General features: G+C 38.8%; 2 protein-coding genes across 4 annotated transcripts in view; both read right to left on the reverse strand.

Moving 5' to 3' along the window:
- The window catches only part of caln1 (calneuron 1), a 54,141-nt gene extending 46,224 nt beyond the window's left edge, over positions 1 to 7,917 (reverse strand). Inside the window, exons 1-2 of one of the 2 annotated variants that reach the window (XM_027136603.2) lie at positions 7,130 to 7,917; positions 2,509 to 2,633 (exon numbers count right to left, since the gene is read on the reverse strand). In XM_027136603.2, the coding sequence (XP_026992404.1) occupies positions 2,509 to 2,626 (118 nt within the window). In that variant the 5' untranslated portion in view covers positions 2,627 to 2,633; positions 7,130 to 7,917. Of the gene's footprint in view, positions 1 to 2,508; positions 2,634 to 5,843; positions 6,563 to 7,129 lie in introns of those variants that run through there. The other variant, XM_027136594.2, reaches the window with a different exon arrangement.
- Positions 7,918 to 20,966: 13,049 nt separating this feature from the next.
- Positions 20,967 to 26,978, reverse strand: part of tyw1 (tRNA-yW synthesizing protein 1 homolog (S. cerevisiae)) — a 74,297-nt gene continuing 68,285 nt past the window's right edge. For both annotated transcript variants that reach the window (XM_027136826.2, XM_027136822.2), the window contains exon 16: positions 20,967 to 22,104. In XM_027136826.2, coding sequence (XP_026992627.2) covers positions 21,883 to 22,104 — 222 coding nt within the window. In that variant the 3' untranslated portion in view covers positions 20,967 to 21,882. The remainder of the gene's footprint in view (positions 22,105 to 26,978) is intronic.

The raw sequence follows: 26,978 nt of genomic DNA on the forward strand, positions 1-26,978 counted from the left end.
ATATGCATCGATGAGCCAATGTGGCATGTAATGTGGGGACTAATACTGCACATTTCTACAAGATTAATAAAAAAGTAAGGAACAAAGTAAGTTCCGATTCTGTAATTCATCACATTTCTAGCATTTAAAAAGGAATAAAAACTACTAATAAATAGTTTGTTTCATCCTAAAACAATAATAACAACCACTTTATGAAGCACTTTAAATATCGTTTGCAATCCCCTTTCTGAAGATATGATGATAGAAAAATAGAAAATATTTCTTATTAAAACAAATATCTAAATTTTTCACTTTATAAATTTATTTTATAAAATAGTATAAATTTATTTTATAAATAGTATTTTAGTGGCACATGAGCTCTACTTCACTGCATAAAATGATATCACAGCATGTGATAATATCCTGATATATACGAAGACTTTTCAGTTCATTTTCTTATTTCTTTTTTTTAGAATGAAGCTCAATTATCTAGCAATAATACAAGACAAACTTTTGTTGCTGTTGTCTGTGGTCGGCACATCTGGGTTGTCCTTTCTGACACAACCCTCCTATTTTTATCCAGGCTTGGGGCCGGCACTGAGAGCTAACCCTTCAGTTGTATAGCTGTATATTCAGCTGTATATTAATAATCACACCCTCCAGTGTCACCCAAATGAGGATGAGGTTCACTTTTGAGTCTGGTTCCTCTCAAGGTTTCTTCCTCTTCCATCTAAGGGACTTTTTCCTCACCACAGTCACCTCAGTCACCTCAGGTTTGTTCGTTAGAGATGAATAAAAACACATTTAAATATAAGTCTAATATTAATCTTGAATTTTTGTATTATATTAATCTTTGTATAATAAACTTTTGTATTATGTTTCATATGTTCTGTAAAGCTGCTTTGAGACAATGTCCACTGTTAAAAGCGCAATACAAAATAAATTATATTTAGCTGTCTACCCAGGAACCGAACCCGGGCCACAGCAATGAGAGCACAGGATCCTGCCACTGGAGCAACAAGGGACTCAAACTTCAAGAGATAGATTTATAATTTTTTTCTCTTATTATGAGGAATCTATTAAACAAGAGTAAAGACATTTTTTACTTGACACGTGATGCAGTGTTTTTTAAAGATGGCATTAAGTGGTATTTTATTCTTTTGATTCTTTCCTAGTGAAAAATTTTGATTTAATATATACAGAATTTAATATCTGGCTTGATTGAAGAAATATCTTTAATATTTGGATATGGACTCCAGTATATAATACAGTACAGTGCAGTATATTATAAACAGTATGCGGTTTGTCTTCAAACTGTTGCCACAATATTGGAAGCGCACAATTGTATAAGAAGTCACATGTGCACAAAGCAAGCTTTTTGAAGACGCTCTATGAGATGGTTGGAGTGGACGAGCCATCAGACACAGACAGCCACTCCAGAGCTTGACTCATCAATGGCATATATATATATATATATATATATATATATATATATATATATATATATATATATATATATATATATATATTCTGAGTAGATAGACGCAAAAATAAATCGTATACGTTTGTGTAGACAACTAATGCACAGAATGTTTTACTGGTCAGATCAGAAGGTTTAGAGGATTTTCAGATGCTGTGAAGCAGATTAAAATTATATTTCGAATAATTATGATGATGCACAGTCTTTAAATCACAACAGAGACACGTCTATTTTTATTTATTATAATTAACTAAAAACAAATAACATCCATGAAATACATAACATAAAGAATACATAAAAATTGAAAATAAATTTCTAACTAAGTGGGACTGTGGAAATGGATGTGATGTTGCACTGGGATCAGGGTAACTCAGGGTTTTGCTATAAATGAGGCACTTAACATTTAGAAAATGGTTTAAAGGTCTAAACTAACTGTGTGGATAATTGCTTTTTAGATTTTCCACAGACTTTACACTGAATAGATAAAAATACTGACAGGAAAAACTCTAGCCTGAAGCAGAATACACATGTTTAGATTGAAATATGTGAACTATATGTGCTTAGCAACTCTTCTAAAAATTTGTTGGTTATGGTTATAGGTTCATTTTAAATCCTGTAAGACTGCAATGCGGAGCCCTGACCTCAACGCTACTGGATACCTTTGGGATGAACTAAAATGATGGCTGTGCACCAGACCTGCATCGTCCATGCCCCAAAATCTAGTAGAAGCCCACGGATAGTGGATGTGGTGTTTGGTACAGAGGTGTCTATACTTTTGGCCTTATGAGGTAGTACAATAACTCTGCATGCTGTCAGCACCTCGGAATTCCTGCCAGATTTAACAAGCCGTCCAACTCGCCAAGCTAATTTCATTGTCTCTCTGAGTTGAGTGACAGAGAATAGATCATAAGCAAAAGTCTTATTAAGCTATGCGTATGTGCCTGTGTGCCTGTGTGTGTGTGTGTGTGTGTGTGTGTGTGTGTGTGTGTGTGTGTGTGTGTGTGTGTGTGTGTGTGTGTGGGTGTGTGTGTGTGATATTTCTCACTCACCGTCCAGTTCCTCAGCAGAGATGCTAGCCAGCTGGTCGCTATCACTGCGTTCAGACAGAGAGCGGCTCAGATAGTTGCCTTTATACAGCAGCCCTGCCGTCACATGATGGAAGGGCATCTTCTCCCTAACGACGATAGAAAACAGAAGACTGAAATTTAGTATTTATGCTGCAGTAATTTCCAAGTAGAAACTGGAAATAAACAATGTTTTAAAAAAGTTTTAACCTTGAACCAATCAATTTATTCATCCATTCATCCGTTCCATAATACCACATATAGAGTGTTTATTAGCATCCTTACTGTTTTACTCCGAACTTAAGAGAAAACCGAAAACTCCTTGCACTCTGTTGCACTTCTATGTCAATTTCTATTAAACTTACAACTTGCTCTAATGCGAATAGATCGTCTCCGAATATTTGAATACATTTTAATCGCATGACCATACAGTAATGTTATCCAAAATGGAATTTACCAAAGATTTAGTTTGACTTTTAAAACAGATTTTCAAATGTTTGCACTTCCTTTCAATCCCCTTAGTACAGATTCATTTTATGAACCTAACCCTATTTAAATATCAGGCTGATTGTTTACATGTGAATAACTATAATGTCACTGAGTCGAGGTCGTTATACACAGTGCCAGTGTAAGACCTGTGTAACAGAAGTAATAACAAAAGCAATGCAAATGTGCAATTTTAGGTAGACAGATCACAATCAGCAATGTCTCTAAAGATCCTCTAAAACATGTAGAACCCCAGTATACTGTATATCTGATTAAAGTTGAACTTATGTTTCATTTCACAAAGCATACAAAAATACCGATACATGAGCTGAGAAGCTCAAAACCCTCTATGACCAGCAAAAATTCATCATAATGTTTTTTTGCCTGTATCTATTCTCACCTTTCAGCAGGTTTTCCCCGAAGACTTTCACTCCTGAGCACAAAACCCGGCCAATTCTACAGTTAATCCATGAGGCATAATAACCTTTTCTTGGAGAACCGAAACACCCAGCAGAGATTTTCCACCAGCTGCGGTTTGGGATCAGAGCCCATACACGGTGTGAATACACATCATGGGATTGGGTCACAGGCAGGTGTGAAATAAAGAAGAAAAAGCATAGCCAATACAAGCAGGCCAGCTTTAAACTGCAGCCCACTGAAGGTCGTTTGGCTGCTTACTGGCTGCTGCCTGTAAAAGATGGATGCTGTTTTGGGACCAGCAGTCATGAACCTAACAGCAAGCCAAGTGAACCATAATGAAATAGGTGATTGTAAATCAGAGAGTGAAATTAAATCAGCTGCTAGTGATGGAGCATTTTTCTGGCGAGGCAAAGAGAGACCGCTTTAAGTTTCAGCAAATCTTCAGCATCTTGGTTTAGATATTGAGTTTAATATGATTCCTGTTATTATTAACACAATAATGTGGGTATTTGGATTATAGCATTATAAAAATAGGACTAGGTTTATTGCATTTAAACTCATTTATACCCAAATCAATTATATACCACCAACTGGTTATAATTGAGAAATATCTATCTATCTATCTATCTATCTATCTATCTATCTATCTATCTATCTATCTATCTATCTATCTATCTATCTATCTATCTATCTATCTATCTATCTGTCTGTCTGTCTGTCTGTCTGTCTGTCTATCTATCTATCTATCTATCTATCTATCTATCTATCTATCTATCTATCTGTCTATTTGTCTATCTATCTATCTGTCTGTCCGTCCGTCCGTCCGTCCGTCCGTCCGTCCGTCCGTCCGTCCGTCCGTCCGTCCATCTATCTATCTATCTATCTATCTATCTATCTATCTATCTATCTGTCTATCTATCTATCTATCTATCTATCTATCTATCTATCTATCTATCTATCTATCTGTCTGTCTGTCTCTATGATACATTTAATTCTGTATTGAACTCTGATGCTTGGCTGCCTATAACAGTGTTTTTTTGGCAGCTACTGAGGCGACAGGACTTTAAATCATAGAGCCAGTCTTCATTTTCTACATGAAAGAACATTTACTTTGAAACAAGCGAAGGCTTTCATTTTTGTAAATATTCATAGCACTGGCCACGAACTCTAACACACTGTGCACTTCTTATCCAAATAGAGGACAGAAGGACATAATAACAGTCCAGCTGAACTGTGCAGTTTGACACATTTAATTAAACGAATTATCTAGTTGTCTCCAGTTGTCCATGAGATTACAATCAAATTCTTTTTGGCCATAGATTTGTTAGTAGTTTCGTTCACAAGCATCTCCAAAACGCTTTGCCTGGCAAATCTGGAAACTAATGTGATGATTTGGGATAAACTAAATTCTAATAATCTATAGAAAGAAAAATGTACAAAGATAATACAAGTCTTAATATTTAGCATGATGTAGTTTGGGAATATATGACCATTAATTTACATATTTTAACAGTGTGTCCAAGCATGAGGAGACTGAAGCAGAGCCCCCGTGCGGTGTCTTGAGAAAACCTTGAAGCTGAGAAGGGGATGACTAATCCAACTGCTGTTCTGCTAAAGACCAAAGCCTTTCAATTTTTTTTTCTAGAGCAAAAAAGGTCACTGAGAACACCTTCTACATTAAAATAAAACATAGCACCATTGAAACACATGGGGACTAGTAGTAACTGTCAGCAAAATAAAAAGAAAAGGCAATGGTGCACTCTTCTCTTTCATGTGTGTGTGTGTGTGTGTGAGAGAGAGAGAGAGAGAGAGAGAGAGAGAGAGAGAGAGAGAGAGAGAGAGAGAGAGAGAGAGAGAGAGAGAGAGAGAGAGAGAGAGAGAGAGAGAGAGAGAGAGAGAGAGAGAGAGAGATTTGTCCGGCTAGAGACAAAACTTTAATAGTTAATAGATGCTGACAATCTTTTTTTCCTCTTGACTTCTTATAAATAATCTATCTAAAATACAGCAAATGTTTTATTTTTAATAGTCTTAAGCAGAAAGAAGAATCTCGAGAAGAAAGCAATTACAAGAAACAACAACATGGACGTGTTGATAAATCAAAAACTGCTTTTAAAAGGCAAATCTCAATAACACACACAGAGGAGAAACAAATGTAAATATTATAAGGGTTAAAAAATCCTCTGACAACAGAAAATCTCAGTTATAATAAAATAAAATAAAAACAACTGAGACAGTATTCCCACTAAATAGTGCAGAAATAAATAAATTATACAACAAAAACAACAACACAAAATGTTGTAAACAAAACAAGTAAAGTTGTAAATTAGGTCAGTAAATCCGTTAGCACCTCACAACAACGGCTTAGTAGTGAAAGCATCCGTCAAGCTTAACTCTGGTATCCCGCTCCATCTTACCCATTCTGATGGCACTCCCCGGGACACTGCAGTGTCCCATCCTCCTCACCGCCGGTCCAGTTTCCCTCTGTCTGCTCCTCAGTCCCCTTCTCTGGATCAGTGCCCTCCATCGGAGAGAAAAGAATCAGGCAACGGGCAGCTCAGCCCGACTGCCTCCTGGATCGGCTCCTCTCCCGAAAGAGCATGGAGCAGGGGTTAAATCCCAGGGTGATATTTCAGCAGCCAGTCACTTGCTCGTGCCCACAGTGCGTTAAATGAAAATGCAGTAGCTGCAAGTTCATGAGAGGAGCTCGATGATTAGAGTAGCAGATCATCCTCTGCGGTTCACAGTGTAGGTGCAGCAATGCCTCAAGACGGGCTGCTCCATAGTGATTTGTGAGAGAAGGCGCTCCCTTAAAGCACTTACGCAGCACACTGTGCCACTTGAGTCACTATAACCATTACAGACAGCTGCACTTACCAGAGGACTAGGAAGGGAATCAGCATCAACTGTAATCACCAGTCAGGTTGAAGACACATTGTCACCTGAATGTAGGATTTAATTGATGACTTTTTCACTATTTTGCACGTCTAGACACTGAGCCTTAAAATGTGTCTTCTGGAGAAAAAGACTAAATATATCGTATATTTCGGATACTACTTTTATAACAAAACATCAAACAAGCCTGTATTTATTTCTTTTTTGTTAGTTTATTCTAGATTGCATAATTCATCAGCTGTTTGATTTGTGAGCTGTATTAACTGATGTCATGTAATCAATTCATGTTGTTATTATTATTATTATTATTATTATTATTATTATTATTATTATTATTATTATTATTAATAATAAAATGCTCAACATCAGGGATAAACCCCAAATTTCATACACATCCCTCCATCCATCCATAGTCCATCTATTATTATTATTATTATTATTATTATTATTATTATTATTAATAATAATAATAATAATAATAATAATAATAATAATAATAATAATAATAATAATAATAATAAAACATACATAGAGAATAAAAAAATAAAAATTACAAGTCCATATAATTTTTGCATTGGTTCTCTTTGTATATAAGGAATTCTAGCAGGGAAATTAAACACACATTTCTATAAAACAAACATCAGAAATGAACGTGTGATTGTGTGTTAGGGTTAAATTAATCGAACAACACCAGACAACACACAACAGGTGCAAACCTTTTGCCAGAGAGGCGTGACTGAACTCTGGCACATGACATTCGGTCAACTTTTATGGCTATATTTTTAATCGCAAACTTTTTAAAGCTCACCTTGGAAAGTAAAATCCAGTGTTTGGAAATGACGCGCGTAATCAAATGCGCTCCGACATCCGATCCAAATGAGCAGGAGGGAAACGCGCGACCTGTAAATAAATGTCAGCTGTACCTGAAAAATGTCCACTCGTCTGTGTGTTTAATGGCTATTCCGCTTGCGTGGACGACATGAGAACAAAACGCGTCCTAGTTCCAGTTAGAGGAAATCGACCGCTTCATCAAACTCCCATCAGTACCAGCGGATTCCCATCAAATCCAGCGGATTCCCATCAGCACCAGCGGATTCCCATCATCTCCACATGCGCCACAGAAAGGCAGCTCGAGTGTGTCTTCTTCCTTCAAGTGATAGCATACGGCTGTGGACATCCAAAGAAGGTGTGTGAGAAAAGTATTCCTCTGCAAAAAAAAAAAGATGCCCACTAACAGTTGATGGAGGGAAAACTACCACAAACCCGATCAATATACATCGCTGCGTACAGAGCAGGAGTTCAGCTCTAATTGTTTCTCTATTGATGCCCGAGCTGCTCTGCTGCTTTCCCACGGTTACCTTCACATCTAAAATTAACCCATGCGTGGCTCAGATACTAGTCTACAACATGATGGGTATAAACACTACGCCACCACATGCACTCTTACATGGTATAATAGTGTGATATCTACAGTATACAGTATACTAAACCTGTAACAGAAGACCAAGCTGCTCATATTAATGTCAAATTAGTTGACAGTATGTGTAGTTAAATAGTCTACTGTTGGCTGGATCCTTTTGAGACTTCTTCTGGGTTTTCTTTGCAGGCTAATCTTTAATAAATATAAAAGATGGCCAGGAAGAATTGACTGATGTTATGGATCAGATTGAAGCTTCCCTCCATCAAAAGTATATGGACACTATATCTTGACTGTTTAAATACCTGTGACATTCTGCAATTTGGTTTGACACTGTGTTCCAAGAGGTGCCTAGACCACTCATGTATTCTCTCCCCAGTTTCTATTATTTTTTATTGATCCAATTGATCGTTTCAATCTGTGATACTGTGCTCTGAGCTTGTCAGCTTATGTCTATTTTTGCTTTTGTACTCCCTTTTGTTGTAAGCTAGGCAATGTGTGTCTGTTACTTTTCAGTAATGTGTTGAAAGCTTAATAAAATAATAGTATACATAGGTCTCTATAGGTGTACTATTTACAGTATAGGCTATACCAAGCCTACTGTAAAACAAAACATACTATTGTACTATATATTATCGTACTATATTATTGCTATATTATACCATTATTGTACTATAATATTAACACGGTTGTGGTGTTAAACACACTATTTAGTAGCCATGTATAACAATTACACACAGGTTAAATAACATGTTAAAAGACTAATATCACAATAAATGGATAAAAATTTGTGGAAACCAGACTGTCACTTCAATACATGCCTGCTAAACACCCAATTCCAGATATAGTCCCTATTGTAGTTACAGTATGTTAACATCCACTCTTCTAGCTTTCTACTAGATTTTAAAGTGAAGCCATTGGGATTTGCCCAAAATCGAGGTTGAGCAAGAAGTCCAAATATAATTATAATTTTACTTCTGTACATCATCTTGAATGTACATGATGTAAAAGTAAATATAGGCCTCTGTACTATTTGAGTTCTTGGTGAATTATGTCTTCATTGATCTTGCTTTGTGCCCAGGGTTTATGGTGGAAGAGGTTTAGGCTTTTAGTTCTAGTAAAGAGAAACATTGCTGCTATATATCTGTATAGTTGTATACTTCGCAACCCCAACGCAACCGTTTGAGTAAGGCTTACAGATGAGTATGACGGTCCGGTGTCCATACGTCCATATAGCATATTTATTGCGATCCAAATAGCATATTTATTACAATCATAAGTTGTATATACTGTGTAAAGCCTATTAAATAGCTAGTGTCCACAAGATACAATGCCCTAACATAGGTCTACTAAGTAAACCGCTAATAGATAGTAAATGGTATGCCAGCATATGGTAAAATAGCCCAGCTTGGTTCTGCCTGAAAACAGGGAAGATTATTTCTCTCTGAGACTTCTTCTTCTTCTTCTTCTTCTTGTTTCAGCTTTTCCCTTCAGGGGTCGCCATAGCGAATCATCTCTCTCCACCTATCCCTGTATTCTGCATCCTCAACACTTGCACCCATTAGCTTCATATCCTCATTAATTACATCCATATACCTCCTCTTTGACCTTCCTCTTTGCCTCCTGCCTGGCAGCTCCATGTCCAACATTCTCCTTCCAATATACTCCCTCTCCCTCTTCTGAACATGTCCAAACCATCTTAATCTGGCCTCCCTAACTTTGTCCCCCAAACATCCAACATGAGCTGTCCCTCTGATGTACTCGTTCCTAATCCTGTCCAAACTTGTCACTCCCAAAGTGAACCTCAACATCTTCAGTTCGGCTACCTCTAGCTCTGACTCCTGTCTCTTCTTCAGTGGGAAGTGTTAAAACCAGGGTCAAAAAAAATTCTCCAATGGCATTTTTGTTACTACTTGTATGAAATAAATAGTAAGAGAATTAATTACAAAAATAATATAATCTGAAGTTATCAATTACACTGCAAAGAAATATTATTATATTAGACTGGCTTAGGGATGTTACATCACAGCTCCAATGTACATTTGTGTCTTTTCCTCCCAAAAGTGGAAAATTGGCTACCATTTCCAATCGGTTGGAAGATTGGCCGTGGGTATGAATCATTGAGTGAGTGAATCTGTGTGTATGTACAGTATGTGTGACTCCGTGTTGTAGTATGATGGACCAACATCCCATCTAGGGTGCCTTCCTGCATTGTGGCAATTGTTTAGTTATCTTTAATTGAACAATTAGGAGAGGAATTAGTGCTTTTTAGCCCTGGGTAGCAGCAGCAGTTCAGAGCAGAGTTCACATGCACAACCACTGAACATGGAGAATTTAGAGTATATCCAATTCCATTTAACTGGGGCCTTTTGATTTCAACATTATTGCAAAAGTGTTAACCCATGATAATCATTATCAGTTAGGGTACAAAGGCATAAGTCCATAATCAGCTTGTACAAGTCTCAAGAGAGAGAGAGAGAGAGAGAGAGAGAGAGAGAGAGAGAGAGGTGTCTAAGGATTAAAGCTCATTCAGAACAAGTTGATTAAAAAATATCCCACAGACTCCAGTGAAATCTGAACGTGGCTCCGCACGTATTTATTTATCACCACTACATGTGATTTACACCGGCCCCTTGCATCACTTTCTGAAGAACAATCCCTCTTCTTAGCACTTGTTTATCCTGAGAAGCTCTGTTCTTATGATAAATGAGCATAAATCACCAGACTCTTTTATACATCCATCAGATGGATTATTCAGTCATTTAACCTAATTTGATCATCAATATGGGATTTGTTGAACTGCTTGTCATTAAAAATGCATAATATAGCATAATACAGAGAGGCTTAGTAAAGCAAAAAATCATGGAGAGAACATTATAAGCATTTCAGCCAGTTGCACAGAATAATGTGCAAAGAATAATTCTCTCAGTCACTAATAGACCCCGAAGCACACAGAACAGCAGTGTGATGATATGATGTGATAATTAGAATCCCCCTCACTTCTCAGCCACAGTATCTTCTAAATGCTTCCACCAGCTGACTCACTTGCTCGCTCACTCACTCACTGGCACATGTACCCAATTTTTCTTCAGATATTCTCAATCACGGAGATAAACAGCATGAGTTCAGCCTAGAATTAAGCCCTAAAATCTTCTGTAAAATTGCTAACTAATGATAAATAAAGACACCAGAATGAGAGCACTAATTATTTACACTGGGGTTAGGGTGAATTCTTTCTAGTTATTACTTGCTATTGTATCTCCTTAATGTATCTGTGTTAATGGTGTTGTATATACTGTATACTGTATGTATGGATGTATGTTGTATATTGTACTGTATGTAGACAAATTACAAATGAAAATGAACACGTCTTAGCAAGGTGGTGGGTTAGAATTAGTGAGCATTGGTGTAGATTCTACAAGTCTGCGGAATTGTACTGGAGGGATAAACATTATTCTTCCTAAAGATATATTTTCAGTTGGTGTTTCAATACAGATGGTAGAGAATGTTGTTTAACAAATCTTTCCAAAATCTCTTACAGGTGTACAATGTGGTTTAATCAATTCAATTCATTTCACTTTGATTTAGAAAGCACTTTAAGCAATGGATATGAAAAGCAATGTGGTCTTACAGATATGCAGAAATCTATACAGTAAATGTATCCCTCATGAGCAAACCAGCGAAGATAAGTCAGTTGGTGAGGAAAAACTCCCTGAGACATCATGAGGAAGAAATGTTGAGAGGAAACGCATTCAGAACGGAACTCATCATCTTCTAGGTGACACCGGTAGGTGTCCAGTATTATCCAGTATTATACTGAACTGTATACTACAGTACATGGACAAAAAGTGCTAAATGTGTTACTGGGATTTTAGTATGATTAGCAGTCATTTCCATATTTATTACAGTTTTAATAGACTATTGTATCAAACTGTCCATTGATTACAGTCCTAAGGCTACATGAATATACATTCATTCATTCATTCATTCATTCATTCGTTTTCTACCGCTTATCCGAACTACCTCGAATCACGGGGAGCCTGTGCCTATCTCAGGCGTCATCGGACATCGAGGCAGGATACACCCTGGACGGAGTGCCAACCCATCACAGGGCACACACACTCTCTCTCATTCACACACACACACACACTATGGACAATTTTCCAGAGATGCCAATCAACCTACCATGCATGTCTTTGGACCAGGGGAGGAAACTGGAGGAAACCCCTCCCTGAAGCACGGGGAGAACATGTAAACTCCACACACACAAGGCAGAGGCGGGAATCGAACCCCCAACCCTGGAGGTGTGAGACAAATGTGCTAACCACTAAGCCACTGTGCCCCCTACAGCATAGATTACAGCACAGTGGAATTAATTCCTTTGTTTATAAGAACTGAGAAGGTTGGGGTCAGAGCACAGGGAAAGCTATGATACAGTGCCCCTGAAGCAGGGAGAGTTAAGGACTTCAGTGCTGGATCTTGAACCCTGTCCCTCCGTTCAACAACCCAGAGCCTTAACCACTTGATTCACCACTGCACCATGGTGATATTTATCCATGCTGGGCCATCCTAAAGAGCAGTGTGTGATTTTCAGGTGACAAAATCTTTAAGCTGAATATAACATGGGTCTGTCAGGTTGAGATCCGATGATAGTGAAGATCATGACATAATGATTTACATCTTCATCAGACCATTCAGTAAGCACTTGTGCTCTATGGATGGGGTGGGGTCATCCTGCAAGAGACCGCTCCCAACACGATAAAAATGTCTTCTCATTGTATAAAGGTTATCTATTTGTAGCCAGGCTTCACCATAAGATCCCTCCCATATAAAAGAGACTCCAGTTTTTCACCAATTTAATTTGCCACCCATCTCTATTTGATATTCCAGTGCTGTCTTGTGAAAACAAACTCCTGTGAGAGCCGAGGATTTTACTCTGATTCAGTTCAGTATATAGTGCGTGACTGTTAGATTGCTATGAATAAATTACAGGAAAAGTATTCATTCTTATTAGTGAAGTAGGGCATAACAGTGTACTAAAGTTCATTTAGATGTAGACCACAAATTATGCTGTTATAACAACATGGAACTTCTTCTGTACACTAGATGAAATGTCCAAACAACCACACACACGGACACAGCTCACTAAGCAATACTGTTTGTCTAATGCAAAGAAATACTTGGTTAAACATGCTCTAGGCACATAGTACAAGAAGGCTATTATCCTCCATGTTGATGCGGAATAATGAAGAGCAATGTAGAGGCACTCACATTTTTTATGGCATTTGCCAGAGAGAATATAAACAACAGAGATGATTGGCAGGTGCAGTGCCATCTATTAAATCCTGCCAATGCCCAGGCTCTTGATTTATCCAGTCGCAATACTTTCTGCTTAAGAATAACAACCTGTGCCAATAACATAATGTATTTTTTTAAAAGCAGGTTTGCCCCAGGCCTAATTTGGGCTCTGATGTAAAAAAAAAATGCTATTGACCATCTGGAATAGTAGAGTGATGAGGAAGGCAAAAGCTACGTACAACAGTTGTGCTTCTGTAGTATCCGTTCCAAAAATCTAGGTCCACTAGACAGAGAAGTTTATGGCATTATAAGCTTACACTATTAAACAAACAGATAAAATGCAGACATAGGTCATGAAATTTCTATAGGGAATCATTTATTCTTTCTTATTTTATATTATGGCATTTGGCAGACAGCAAACCAAAGCAACTTAGATTTTTTATACCACTCAGTAAGTGAGGGCTAAGGGCCTTGCTCAGGGACCCAGCAGTTGCAGCTTGGTAGACCTGGGATTTAAACTCATGACCTTCTGATTGCCAGTCCAACACTGCAACCACAAGTCGAACACAATGTGGACTTTGTTTATAGTAGAGATAGTATCTCAATGATATATTATTGGAACATTACAAGCTGATATTGAGTGTCTGGTATCTGTTGGGTCAGAACGGGTTGCTGACCATGTATTAATTCTACTGTTGTACCACATAAGGTTTTGCCTCATGATTATGTCTCAAAACAGGAAAAGTTCTAGTAAATTCTGGTAAATATTCTGTATGCCTGTTAAGTGGGTAGTGAAGGCTTGTAGAACACTGGAAGTTAGATACACATATCACACATACACATATCACACATAACAATCTATATTTTTGTCTGTTTATTTGGAAGGCGGGCCAAAACTAAATATAATATTTTCACTTATTTTTTGAAAATCTACAGCTTTATACTGGGCAACAGAAACAGTTTTTCAAAGTTAAAGAAGTATTTCCATAAAGTTGTACCCTTAATGAAAATAATAACAAACTGGAATCCTAGAGAAGTGTTTTTGTGTGCTTAAACCTGAAGTTTCCTTTAGGTGTCCTACTGAGTGAACAATGGGAAACCTGCAGGAGAACCAAGGTGTCAGGACTCAACCCGGACTTTTGGCCACGTGCTGTTTTTGTTTATCGTCTTCGTCACGTGTCTGCCCCGCCTTCGTCTGCCCCTCCCTGTCTTCACACCTGATCCTTATTGTTTCATCGTGTCTTATATTTAAGTGGGCCGCGTTGCCGAGTGCAGCGCGGAATCATTAGTTACGTTTACCCCTCGTCATGTCTAGTCTTTGTTAAGTGTCTTCATTTGTATTGCTTTTATTATCGTCTTTATGTCGTTGTCTTTATTATTTATTAAACCCCTTTCCTTTGAAGCTATCCTGCATACGGGTCGGTCTCCATCCTCTTCCGGTTGTGACACAAGGACACAAGTATATACACTCCTAAATCTTAGGGATTATGCAATGTAGGCCATCAAAATAAATTCACCACCCACTTTATTATAGACACCTGCACAGTGGTTCATTTATGCAGTTATCCAATAATGCAATTGTGTGAGAACAGGATCATTTCAACTGCTAAAATACAGATAATAGTATATAGGTAAACAAAAACCATGACCCATGGGGTTTGTCTAATCATCAGACGTTTGGTACGGCTGAGGACGAAATGATCATAGCACAACTAACCAAACTTACAAATAACCTTAAATTTCTAAAGAACTATCCATCCATCCATCCATTTTCTACCGCTTATCCGGGGCCGGGTCGCGGGGGCAGCAGTCTAAGCAGGGATGCCCAGACTTCCCTCTCCCCAGACACTTCCTCCAGCTCTTCCGGGGGAATACCGAGGTGTTCCCAGGCCAGCCGAGAGACATAGTCCGTCCAGCGTGTCCTAGGTCTTCCCCGGGGCCTCCTCCCGGTTGGACATGCCCGGAACACCTCCCCTCTAAAGAACTAAATCTTTCTAATACCCTGACATTGACTCAGGCTGTGGACATAATCACCCACATTAAGGCATCTGTCGGATTATCATCTGTATGGAAATCAGAACATCACTACAGATTTTATAAATTATGTCAGTTTGCTCCAGTCATCCTAGCTTCAATGCTGTAAAACCTGTCACTCCATGTCATATGAAAGAGTTTTGCCATTGCCAGAATGCCAGAGTTTGCCATTGACTGCTGACCAACCCCTCAGATCTCATGTACACTTCATCACATTTACATTTATGGCATTTGGCAGATACCCTTATCCACAGAGTCTTACAGTACAGAGGTTCTTTGTAGGCTTTATAAAAAGCACATCATCATGCTACTTGACCAGTTCTGACACTAATCAGATTAAAAACCCTTTTTGGGGAAGGTTATTACAGAATGAATTGATTTTTTGTTTTGTTTTCAAAACATGCATTATGTAGGGAGTGCATTGCAGGGGCAGCTGTACTTCTACTGAGCAATGGTTCAGCGGTTCTTTGCCACATAAATAATCGTCAGCCATTTCTGCATCCCTGAAGGGTGCATTCATTATTACAGTACAGTGCATTATCCAATGAAGACACGTCCATCTTTCACATGTTAAGTGTAAAGACATGGTGCTTACCTGCTGATACTGAAGCTATGCTCCTGAATAGTAGGGGGCCTGCCATCTTTCGTGTGGATTTTGTAGTGCATCTCTTTTCTACCACAGACCCAGACTCAGATACAGCAGAATCAGCGTTTGTCCGATGTATGTTGGCTTTATAATGTGTCACATAGAAGCTGTCATATATAGCTGTTCATAGCTTATTGTGATTGCACTGTGATTTGAGCAATTCATTGGTTTGTGTCCATGCTATTGTTAACAAGGGCCACATTGAAAGCTAGCAGCATTGCTGAGACCTATTGTATGTCCAGGCATCAGCCAAGACATTAAGAGCAAGGTTTGAGACCTGTCTATTGGGACGTTTCAGAGTTTGGAGGACTCATTAGTATAGCTTTGATGATGAGTGGGTGTATATGGTTAGAGAGTTTGATTCCTAACACTGAGGTTGTGGGTTCGAGTCTCGGGCCGGCAATACCACGAGGTTTGTGTTCACGATATGTGTGTGTTCACTGCTGTGTGTGTGTGTGTGTGTGTGCACTTTGGATGGGTTAAATGCAGTGAACAAATTCTGAGCATGGGTCACCGTACATAGCCGTATGTCACGTCACATCACGTATATGTGGGTGACCCCTAAAAAGCAAAGCAAGTAAGTGTTGTCTGTGTTTACAGTATGTTTCGGCTTCTGTGTTACAGTATTTTACAATTAATAACCATTTGCTGGGTCATTGTAAAATCCAGGATGTTTGGGAAAGCAACAAGTAGCAGGTTACACTAAGAATGCAGTGCATTTCCCATTCAGGCATGTACGTGCCTATAATATGATAGCACGATCTATTTTGACTGACATCCTTGAGCTGCATCGCTAAAGTAATGCTATGCAAATAACATTAAAGCTTTATACTGAGTACACTTGCTTCAAATTAGAATTATCTTAAGTTTATTATGCTTTTGGGAAAATGAAACCATATTTTTGGCAGGTGATAGCTTACAGCTTGGCACCCTTTCCATTGAATTGTAAAGCTTAGCCACTGATCTCATGCACATGTGTAACTGCCCTACTGTGTACCACAGCTGAACTGTGAAGTGACAGATGAGACAAGTCTGTGATCATGGCCTGTATGCTAATCCTTACAGCGGCATAACATACAATTCTGCCTAGCACAGACCAGATGGAGAGGAACAGTGTGAATACTCTGATGGCAGAATCGCCAGCTGAACATGCCAGAAATGTATCCTCAAAGAACCACACACACACACACACACACACACACACACACACACACACACACACACACACACACACACACACACACACACACACACACACACACACACACACACACACACACACAACCTGGTATGGTGCACATGGTTCTCTCCGCAGGACGTCTATTATCACAGTGAATGATCCCCTTGTGGTATTGATGGTCACAAGCCTATTCAGGAACACCTCTTTAAAATTAATTAGTAATAATCACTGACTGAAGAATTTGAAATAGTAATTTGACTCCATAAACTGATCCATCCTGATGCGTGATCCTGATTTTTTTTCTCACCAGAAATTCAATTTCTGCTTCAATGGATAAAATTTGGATTCATTTTCAAATATATTTGTATAGAGCTTTTAACAATGGACATTGTCTCAAAGCAGCTTTACAGAACACAAGAAACATAATACAAGAAATATGAATTAATATAATACAAAAAAAGTTCATAATCAGTTTCCTGTGGACGTTAAGACAGAATCCATAAGGATGGCTTCCTGGAATAGCCTTACGTCCACAATTGTTAATTCATTCATTCATTCATTCATTTTCTACCGCTTATCCGAACTTCTCGGGTCACGGGGAGCCAGGCGTCATCGGGCATCGAGGCAGCATACACCCTGGACGGAGTGCCAACCCATCACAGGGCACACACACTCTCATTCACTCCCACACTACAGACAATTTTCCAGAGATGCCAATCAACCTACCATGCATGTCTTTGGACCGGGGGAGGAAACCGGAGTACCCAGAGGAAACCCCCGAGGCACGGGGAGAACATGCAAACTCCACACACACAAGGCGGAGGCAGGAATCGAACCCCCAACCCTGGAGGTGTGAGGAGAACGTGCTAACCACTAAGCCATCAAGCCCCTCTAGTTGAAACATAACTTGAATTTGATGCATTAGAAGTTAAAACTGTACTGAAATCGGAAATGACTCATATGGCTCATATTTAAGTTCCTGTTAACACAGTTAACACATTTTTTTTACATAAATGTAAAAATGTAGACAGACAGAAAGACAGACAGACAGACAGACAGACAGACAGACAGACAGACAGAAAGACAGACAGACGGACAGAAAGATAGATAGATAGACAGACAGACAGATAGACAGACAGATAGACAGACAGACAGACGGACAGACAGACGGACAGAAAGATAGATAGATAGACAGACAGACAGACAGAAAGATTGACAGATAGACAGACAGACAGATGGACAGACAGAGAAAGACAGACAGACAGACAGAGAGACAGAAAGATTGACAGATAGACAGACAGACAGATGGACAGACAGAGAAAGACAGACAGACAGACAGAGAGACAGACAGATAGCCTGTACTTTCAAAGTGAATGCTTATAATAGACCCTTTTCAAAAGTGCTTTTATATTTTTTTTCAACAACCAATCAAAGTCTTTGAAAGAATGTGTCATCCCTAGTAATGGGTTAAGCCCCGCCTCCTAAGATACGTTTTTGTCTTTTCCTTGCTCAGAGTAGCTCTGACGTTGGTCCTGATTCACTCTTATGATAAGATTCCTAGTTAGACATTTTTAAGCTAAATTAGAAGCTTTAAGAATACGGACCCAGGTTTATTTCCTGTTTTGTCAAATCAACATGCTGGTTTGCATGACTAAAAGGTTCTAATGATGTTCAGCCTTTGCAGGAAGGGCTTTATAATGGCAGTTTTAGAGATTTTTGTTTTGAAAGTAGTGTATAATTGTGAAGTTTGACAAACACAGAAGTCGACTTAACTGTGGAGCTTTTTGTAATGGCTTTGATTGTGCTGAGTTGTATTACAATTTTATCAATGACAACTAAATAAAAACAGAGCTAGTTTTTTACACATGAAGGAATAGCATTTACTTAGCTGGCCTGTAATGAACACACTATATACAATAAGCTTTGCTGTATATGTGTTATGTTAAACTCCATATAAATAAGTATCTGAAACTATTCCTCAGTTAGACTCTGGGTGTTGACCTTTAATTTGATTCATTGATTGATTCTAAATCCCGTTGTAGTTATATAAATAAAAAAATAAAAGATGATGGGGTGCAAAAACAGAGTGGTGACGAAGGACATGGACACTCTATGCACACATAATAGTATATAAACCTTATAAATAAATTGTTTTCTTTTTCATTCTTATATACTTCCACTATAGAGATATATATAATGTAAACTATACGTACAGCCAGATTTTTGTGGGCACACACTAATATGTGGTTCTTCCCCAAACTGTCGCAACAATATCAGATGCACAAAATGGTAATAATTCAGTGCAATTTGCCTTTACTAAAACTAAAACTGAGGATCAAACCTGACCTCACGCCCACTGAAGACATTTGGGGTGAACTGGAACGCAGACTGAACCCCAGATCTGAGCTCATATAGTCTTCTGTTGCTGTGTGGCCAAATTCCCAAAACCATGTTCAAAATCGAGTGTAAAGTCTTATTACTTAATAGTTCATACAATCTTTTCTTTTATTCTATTCTCACTTCATTATTTTATTCCTGTGGTTTATTGGTGTTGTATTGATAGATGATAATATTCTAAATTGAAAAGCCTTAGATTACGAATATATGGATACAAAAGAATTTATTCGTCAAGGAGATTTACACAAGAAAGTTCATGAAAATAATGTAATTTCAGGGGAAAAAATACATTTAATTTACTCATAAGACTAAAAGTAATTCTTGATTGGCTTCGAAGTTTATAATTTGCATTTATTAACCGTACACTGAATATACTGCTAATTTAAACTGTTTATTTTTAAAATGTTTTCAGCAACGTAGTAAAAACTCGCTCATGCTAGTTGAAAACCATTAACAATAACGCTAATATGCGTTAATGGTATATAATTATGCCGAATTCTAAAAGGGTATTAAATAAAAACATCAATGATCTCAAATAAAGCATTATAGCATTCTGACATAAGTAACACTGGCATATAAGCTGAGGTTGGGGCTGAGGCGGAGTCGCTCTCTTTGCATATCGCCATAAGCCTTAAACTAGCGCTGCAGCTGACAGGAGATTTAGTGCCAGTCACGATTACGGAAAAGATGATTAAAGACCAGAATGTTTTAGTTTTTTTTTGCTTGTTTGAGAGCTGATGGATAAATCTGTTCGGTTTGCCACGGCATTTCTGTTGATGCTAAACAACCTTTCCAGCAATTCAGCTGACGTTCTTAGTTTCCTAGTGTGCACGCATAATGTTGTCAATAATCACCAGAGCATTGTTTATTTTGCGCACTTAATTACTCTCTCTCATTTTCTGTCTCACATTTTTCAGGTGTTGATACACTGCTAAACATTTTTTCTGCAAACATGCACTGGTACCTTTCCTTTAAGCATTCAGGAGTTTTTTTGGGTGGATGTGGAAGACCCAGAGGTTAAGGTAACTGGAAGGTTGTGGTCCACCAAGCTGGCACTGCTGGGCCCCTGAGCAAGGCCCTTAATCCCCTTGCTGTGGATCGGGGCGGTTGCCAAATACCGTACATGTAAATGCATCTCGAGCCCTCTGTGCACCTCAGCTTTTGCTGATGTTATGAAATGCAAATGAGCCTTGCTTTGGAACTCGCTTTGCACTTTACAGGTGAATCGTTTCTGGATTTTTTGTGAATCCTTCCATGTGCTAGAATACTGAAAAAACATATTTTATTCAATCATTTTATTAATTTGTTTAAGGGTGCCAATAAAAGGGCGACACACCAGGCACATTAGTCCAGATCGGTTGATGAGAAGAAGGATAACATTTACAAGGAGATCAGGAAGCTTAGATATAATCAATAAGTCTTCTTGTGCTTGTGCTGTGTTACTGCTGAGATCTCGGTCACTAATCCACCTCTGGTCCCTTGGAGAGCTTCAGTGATGTGAAGGGAGGAATTCTTAATCAGATGACTGGATTTTGATTTTGGAGGAAAAATATTTAAATATTGAGATTTTTTTTTAGATATATTTAAAAGGGAGAAATGAGGAAGTGGAGAAATGAGATAAGCATTGCAATATTAATTAGGAAAAAAAAAACAAATCAAACAAAAACAACGAATAATAATGATCGTATATTTTAATCAGAATTCAATAAGGCACAACACCTTCTGGTACAAACAGATAAAACCACCACCGCACTCCAGCCACTTTTTTACCAATCTAAAATGAGCAGATGTGGAAAAAATGCAGTTACCACAAAGTCAACATTCATGAAATCCAGATACAATAAAGTGAGCTGGGAAAAAAAAACAAATCCTGAAAAACTCAATGTCAACGTTATAATAAGAATCAAATGAAAACAAAATCAAGTAACATCTACATTCACAGCAGGAGAGCACACAGACTGAGGAAGAAGAAGGAGAAAAACAACAGTGCCAATCACAGCGGTACTGGCTTCACTACGGAACTGGAGCTCATGACACGCTCGGCCTTATGCTAATTTTAAAAACGAGAACTAGCCGGCGTGTGAAGTGTCATTGTAATTAAATGAAGAGAATAAAGGAATATTTTTATCCCAGACTGAAGCAAGACTGTGTATGTTATGAAATGAAGCTGTAGTCCTTACACGGTCTTCTCTGGGTGAAACCCGAGGGAAAGAAGAAACAAAAAACAGCCATGCAAGGTGAAAGGGGGAAAGGTAGAGAGAGAGAGAGAGAGAGAGAGAGAGACATGTAGAGAGCGCAATGTTGATGTCTTTAGTAGAGCGAAAGTGTGAAATTTCAAAAACCAAACATAAGAATAAGGTTATAGTGAGTAAAGCTGAACATCGGACACTGGAGACTCACTGATCCTGAACTGGAAAGCAAAGTAAATGACCTACGATTTAAAAAGTTCTATTCTTATGTGAGAAATTTTGATTCATAAAGACTTTCAGAACCAGACATCCATTTAATAAAGTCTTCGATAAAAGCTACGTCTCTTATTCAGGTGTTAAAAATCTGAAAAAAAAAAAAACTTCAGCTGCCAGTGTGCCATCAGCACCCAGAGATGTCTTTGGTCTTGTTTTTTCTTAGGAAGCGTGTATCTGAGGGGTCGAAGCCTCTCTCTCGAGCTCCGAACACGGCCCAGTTGGGTGTCTTGGCCATGTAGTCCAGCGCAGTGAAGGTCTTGACACCGTTGCTCTCATCGTACTGCTGAATGAGCTGATGGAAACGCTCGTAGTCGATCCACGTCCACCACTCGTCGTCCACTTTAAACTGGAAGAGATACGCATGCAGATTCAGCAGCGGAACACAAAATGTGAATGAAGGAGAACTTCTCTCACTGACAGAACGGATCTTAAACTAATGACCCCTGTAGTCCGTCTACTGCGACGAAAGCTGCCAGAGAAAGGCGTAGGATATTTCTATAGGAGTGTGTGAGAAACGAGCAAACCTTCAGGAGTCACTGTATGGATCTACAAACTATCCTGTGATCACTGGAGGCTAAAACCCTGGATAAAGCATTTCACACATCCACACGCAGGGTTTTCATTCCTGTTCGAATATATGGACACCACACTAACATGGAGATAAAGATGATATAAAATAAAGACCCTATATTTAAAAAAAATGGGTTTAACTCTGAGAATGATCTCTCCTTCATTTATTACAAACAACAATAACACTCTGAACAGCACAAAAGTTGATTTTTATCAAATTCCCTGTGAATATGATAGCAATTTCTGCAAGGTTTCAAAAAACGTATTAAACATTTCATTTTTATTAACAGAACAGTGTGGTCACCTAACATCTTTAGAATAAGAAAAATAATACGTTTAAATTCAAAAACGATTACGCCCTACAACAGATTTGACTAAATCCGATAATTTGTATGGGCTCCTTGATTTTTAAGAACAGCAGCAGTTTTTCTAGACATTGAATGAACAAGTTGACGACATACAGCTACATCTACCGTTTGCCATTCCTGAAGTATGGACTCTTTCATATCCTGAACGGAGAATGACGTTCGACTTTGACGTCTTTTCAGAATGCCCCAGGAGTGTTCTGTTGGGTTGAAGACTGGTGACATGTTCGGCCAGTGAAACACTTAACCTGTTCCTCTGAACAAATGAACTGAGTTGTATGTTTTGGGCCATTATCATGTTGAAAGAGTACCCAGTGACTTATGGCAGGGAGAGATTGGTAGTATCTTCTATTTCTGTGAATTCTGTGAATTCATGATGCCATCTATGAAACGTAACGCCCCGACACCTGCAGCACTCATGCGACCCCACACAAGAACACTGCCACCCGCATGCTTTACTGCTGATACCATGCATTTTTCATTGTACTCCTCACACTTGCCACACCATACAGTTTGGAACCCATCAGAGCCAAAAACATCAGTAATTGTCTCATCACTCCAAAGTATAAAGTCCCAGTAGTCTTTCCCTTTATCAACATGAGCCTGGTTTCATAGTGGACGACAGCCATGCATGCCACTCCTCTGCACTGTACGTTGTATTGGGTTACAGGAAAAATTCCCCCAAGTTTGACTTTCTAATGATTTAACCATCTGTGCTGAAGTTGCATGGCGAATTTCTTCAACCTCTCTCATCACGAAACGCTCTTGACGAGGTGTTAACTTGAAGGGACGGCCTGGACGTCTCAGGGAGCCTCCCACGAGTCCATCCTTTTAACTTGTTTAGATGACTTTTGCGACAGGATCCAAGCTTATTAGTAATGCTTTACTAATTTTCCTATAGTCTAGACATTTTTGTGCAAAGAAAAAAATTCTTTTCGATTTTCTCTCTTAAATACCGCTGTATTGTCAGTTATACTGTGGCCTCCTGTATGTCGATGCATTAGACTCATCTACTAGTGAATTCCTGTTAATTACAAATGAATGTTATTCTTTCCTCTTAAACGTTCGTTGGGGTTGTATTCATTTTTGAACCATGATCCTAAATTATTTTGTGAGAATAATTCCAATGTTGCATTGGGTAACTGACAAATCTCATTTAGAACAAATGAACCAGATTTGTACAAATATCTCACTGCATAGAATCCCATAGAAAGTATTCAATTTAAAGCAAGATGGAGATTTTTCGGAGAAATCTGTTAGGGTGTACTCATTTATGCTGAGCATTTATGCTTGAGTCTTTCAAGAGACTTGAGAGAAAGAGTTTCTTTATCAGAGGAGAAAATGGCTGAAAGGTGAAGAGAAATGTATTGTATACAAGATTTAATAATGATAGTGAGTTAATAAGATGATACAGATTAGATCGTGTAGGGATTCTTTTGTAATCATACATATTAGAGATCAAACAACCTACCATGCATGTCTTTGGACTGGGGGAGGAAACCGGAGTACCCGGAGGAAACCCCAGAGGCACGGGGAGAACATGCAAACTCCACACACACAAGGCGGAAGCGGGAATCGAACCCCCGACCCTGGAGGTGTGAGGCGAACGTGCTAACCACTAAGCCACCGTGCCCCCTATAAAAGACCCTATTTATATTTATATAAGATATAAGTTATATTTTCCTTCCTCAGAGTTACTCAGTTCGGTCCTGAATCACTCTTAAGATAAGATTCCTGGTTAGAAATGTTTAAGCATAATTAGGAGCTCTTTGAGATTATTCTTAGAATCTTCATGAATACAGGCCCATAGCTTCTTCAGCAGCGTGGACTGACGCTATGTCTCCGTCCGTGCTGCAAGAGACGTTGTGTGCTAAAGGGCAGGTCCAGGGCAGCCTCATTTTATATGCATTAATGAGGTAACTTTACAGTGGAACTGATTATATTTCACCGCAGCGAGGTGAATAATTCCCCACATGCCTCATGTCCTGATCTTTATCTATAATAAACACCAAACTGTGGCTGTGGGTTCAGTCAGTAAGACACACAAAAAAAGAAAAAACTCAGGACATCGTTGCATAATGCATAGAATCTGGGAATTACAGCAGAAGTGTTTTTCTTTCTTCACCTCTTACATCAAATGGACTCATGCAGGCTGTGTGGCAGGTGGCCGAGAGGTACGGCTTCAGGAGTTGCACTTAAGCACCAAGAGAGTCGTTCGTCAGGTGGCAGCGAGAGGACGCATAATGCTATGCTGTGAAGGAGGCTTTGCTTTTATCCTCCAACCTTTTCTGTGAAAAATATTTCCCGATGTCCTCTCCAGGATCAGGAACTGTTTCAGCTTCTGAACGGCATTCTTTTCTCGATGCTCTCGGATTTATTCCTGTCCTTTCTGGTGTCGTTATGAACCGTTATGTTACAGAGTGATGCGAGAACTATCAGTTAAACGAACAACACGACCGGTTCCAAAGACACTTGTTCTAGATTCGCTCCACTATGCTGAAAGGAAAAAATGTTAGGGCAGTTAATGAGACTTTAGATCATAAAGCGAGCCATTTAGATTGATTATAATCTATCAACATGCTGAGTGCCGTCTGTGCTCCTTAACGCAGGTTACATCCTATGTTCTAAACCCAAGAGTTTTGCTTTATTGCAATGATCTCGCTTCCTTGATGCTCACCTGTGGCAGCTGTAAATGCTCTCTGTGGTGAGTCTTTAAATGTACCTTGTCATGAGGCAAGTCCTCCTAAGCCTGGTGTTTTCATTTACGGAGTAAATTACTCGAATAAAGTGTTTGTGTGAGCCCCATCAGGTCAGTGAAGAAAAAAAAAAGTAAAGAAAACCCAGCAGTGAGTAGGCGAGTTCGGAACGGATGTTACAGAAGGCCGTGGATTCATCATCACCTCTGCTGTAATCCTCTAGCTAGGGGAGATGGTGTTAGCGACACGTTGATCTCCCTTCTCCATTTGCTCTCTGATACCTTTTCAAAGCTGATATTCATGAGCGAGCAAGTCAATCCTCTGCAAATTTCTGGGTTTAGTTATATAAAATATCAAGGGCGGAACAGCGGAGTCTTTAAGACGAGTTTCGTTCTTTGCTCACATGCTTTACTCTGTTGTGCTTCAGCAAACATCCCACGTTCGTGGCATAAAATGAATCAAATCCAATCCACAGCTTGAGGGTTTTTAAGCCAGTACTTTTCCTGGTACATCAACAGTGACGTGGAGAAGACGAAGATCGATGCTAAGACACTCATTCTTGACAGAACTATAAAGATGATGAATAAATGGTGACACTGAACCAAAACGAAAACACAAACAAAACATTTGCTAGAGAGAGATGCAGAAAAGCACGAGTGAGACTGCACATTTAATCAAATACGTCAGATCGGATGAACAGATGCATCATGGGACAGACGTAGCGAGGGTAAAAGATCTTCGGTCAGGGGAAAGAAATCGAAACTGGAAATTGCTAAACGTGATTCTGTTGTGAAGTTTGTTTGTTTTTTAAGTAGGAATTAATGCAGGATATTTTTTTATTCAACTCAAACTGACATAACGGTGGCATTCGAGCTCACCGCTTAACTAAAGGGTTCCTCAGAGATTCCAGTCTTTTCATCAGTTCTATTTTGTATTATGAATAAATGGATAATTAAAGACTCAAGATGGGGTATTGTTGGATATAGTGGACTAACACACAACCCAGAGGACGCCACTACAGTCACGACCTAGTGACCGGTCAGGAGTTTTTTACGAGGCACGAGCACAGTTTCAAAGATGGTGACTGGTAAATGTATACATGTTGGATGGTTAATCTTCTCTGGGGTATTAGACTCGGTTATATTAGCAGCAGTTGAATATATATATCGATTCCCAACACGACTATGGAAGGAGACGCAGAAGCCACGAGTCTACCGTTTAAATTTCAAATATAAATTTGCGCTTCGGAAGAGTTAGCGTCTAACCTGAAGAAGAGGTAAGATCTTCGGGCAAGTTCTCATTTATTTCTCACGGAGACTAAATAATAATTTGACCGGTGATGTAATGTAACGGAGTACAAATACTTCCTTACCGTACTTAAGTAGAAATGTCACGTATCTGTACTTTACTTCGCTATTTAAATTTATGTCAACTTTCACTTTTACTCCACTACATTTCCTAGATAAAATGTAAACTTTCACTCCGTTATATTTCCACTAAGCATCTTCATTACTACAAAATAAAATCAGCAGAAATGTGTGTGACTGCAGTAAGGGAGGTTTGGCCAATCACTGCTCCTAGATTGCATT

This window comes from Tachysurus fulvidraco, chromosome 11 (assembly GCF_022655615.1).
Source record: "Tachysurus fulvidraco isolate hzauxx_2018 chromosome 11, HZAU_PFXX_2.0, whole genome shotgun sequence".
Classification (NCBI taxonomy): Eukaryota; Metazoa; Chordata; class Actinopteri; order Siluriformes; family Bagridae; genus Tachysurus; species Tachysurus fulvidraco.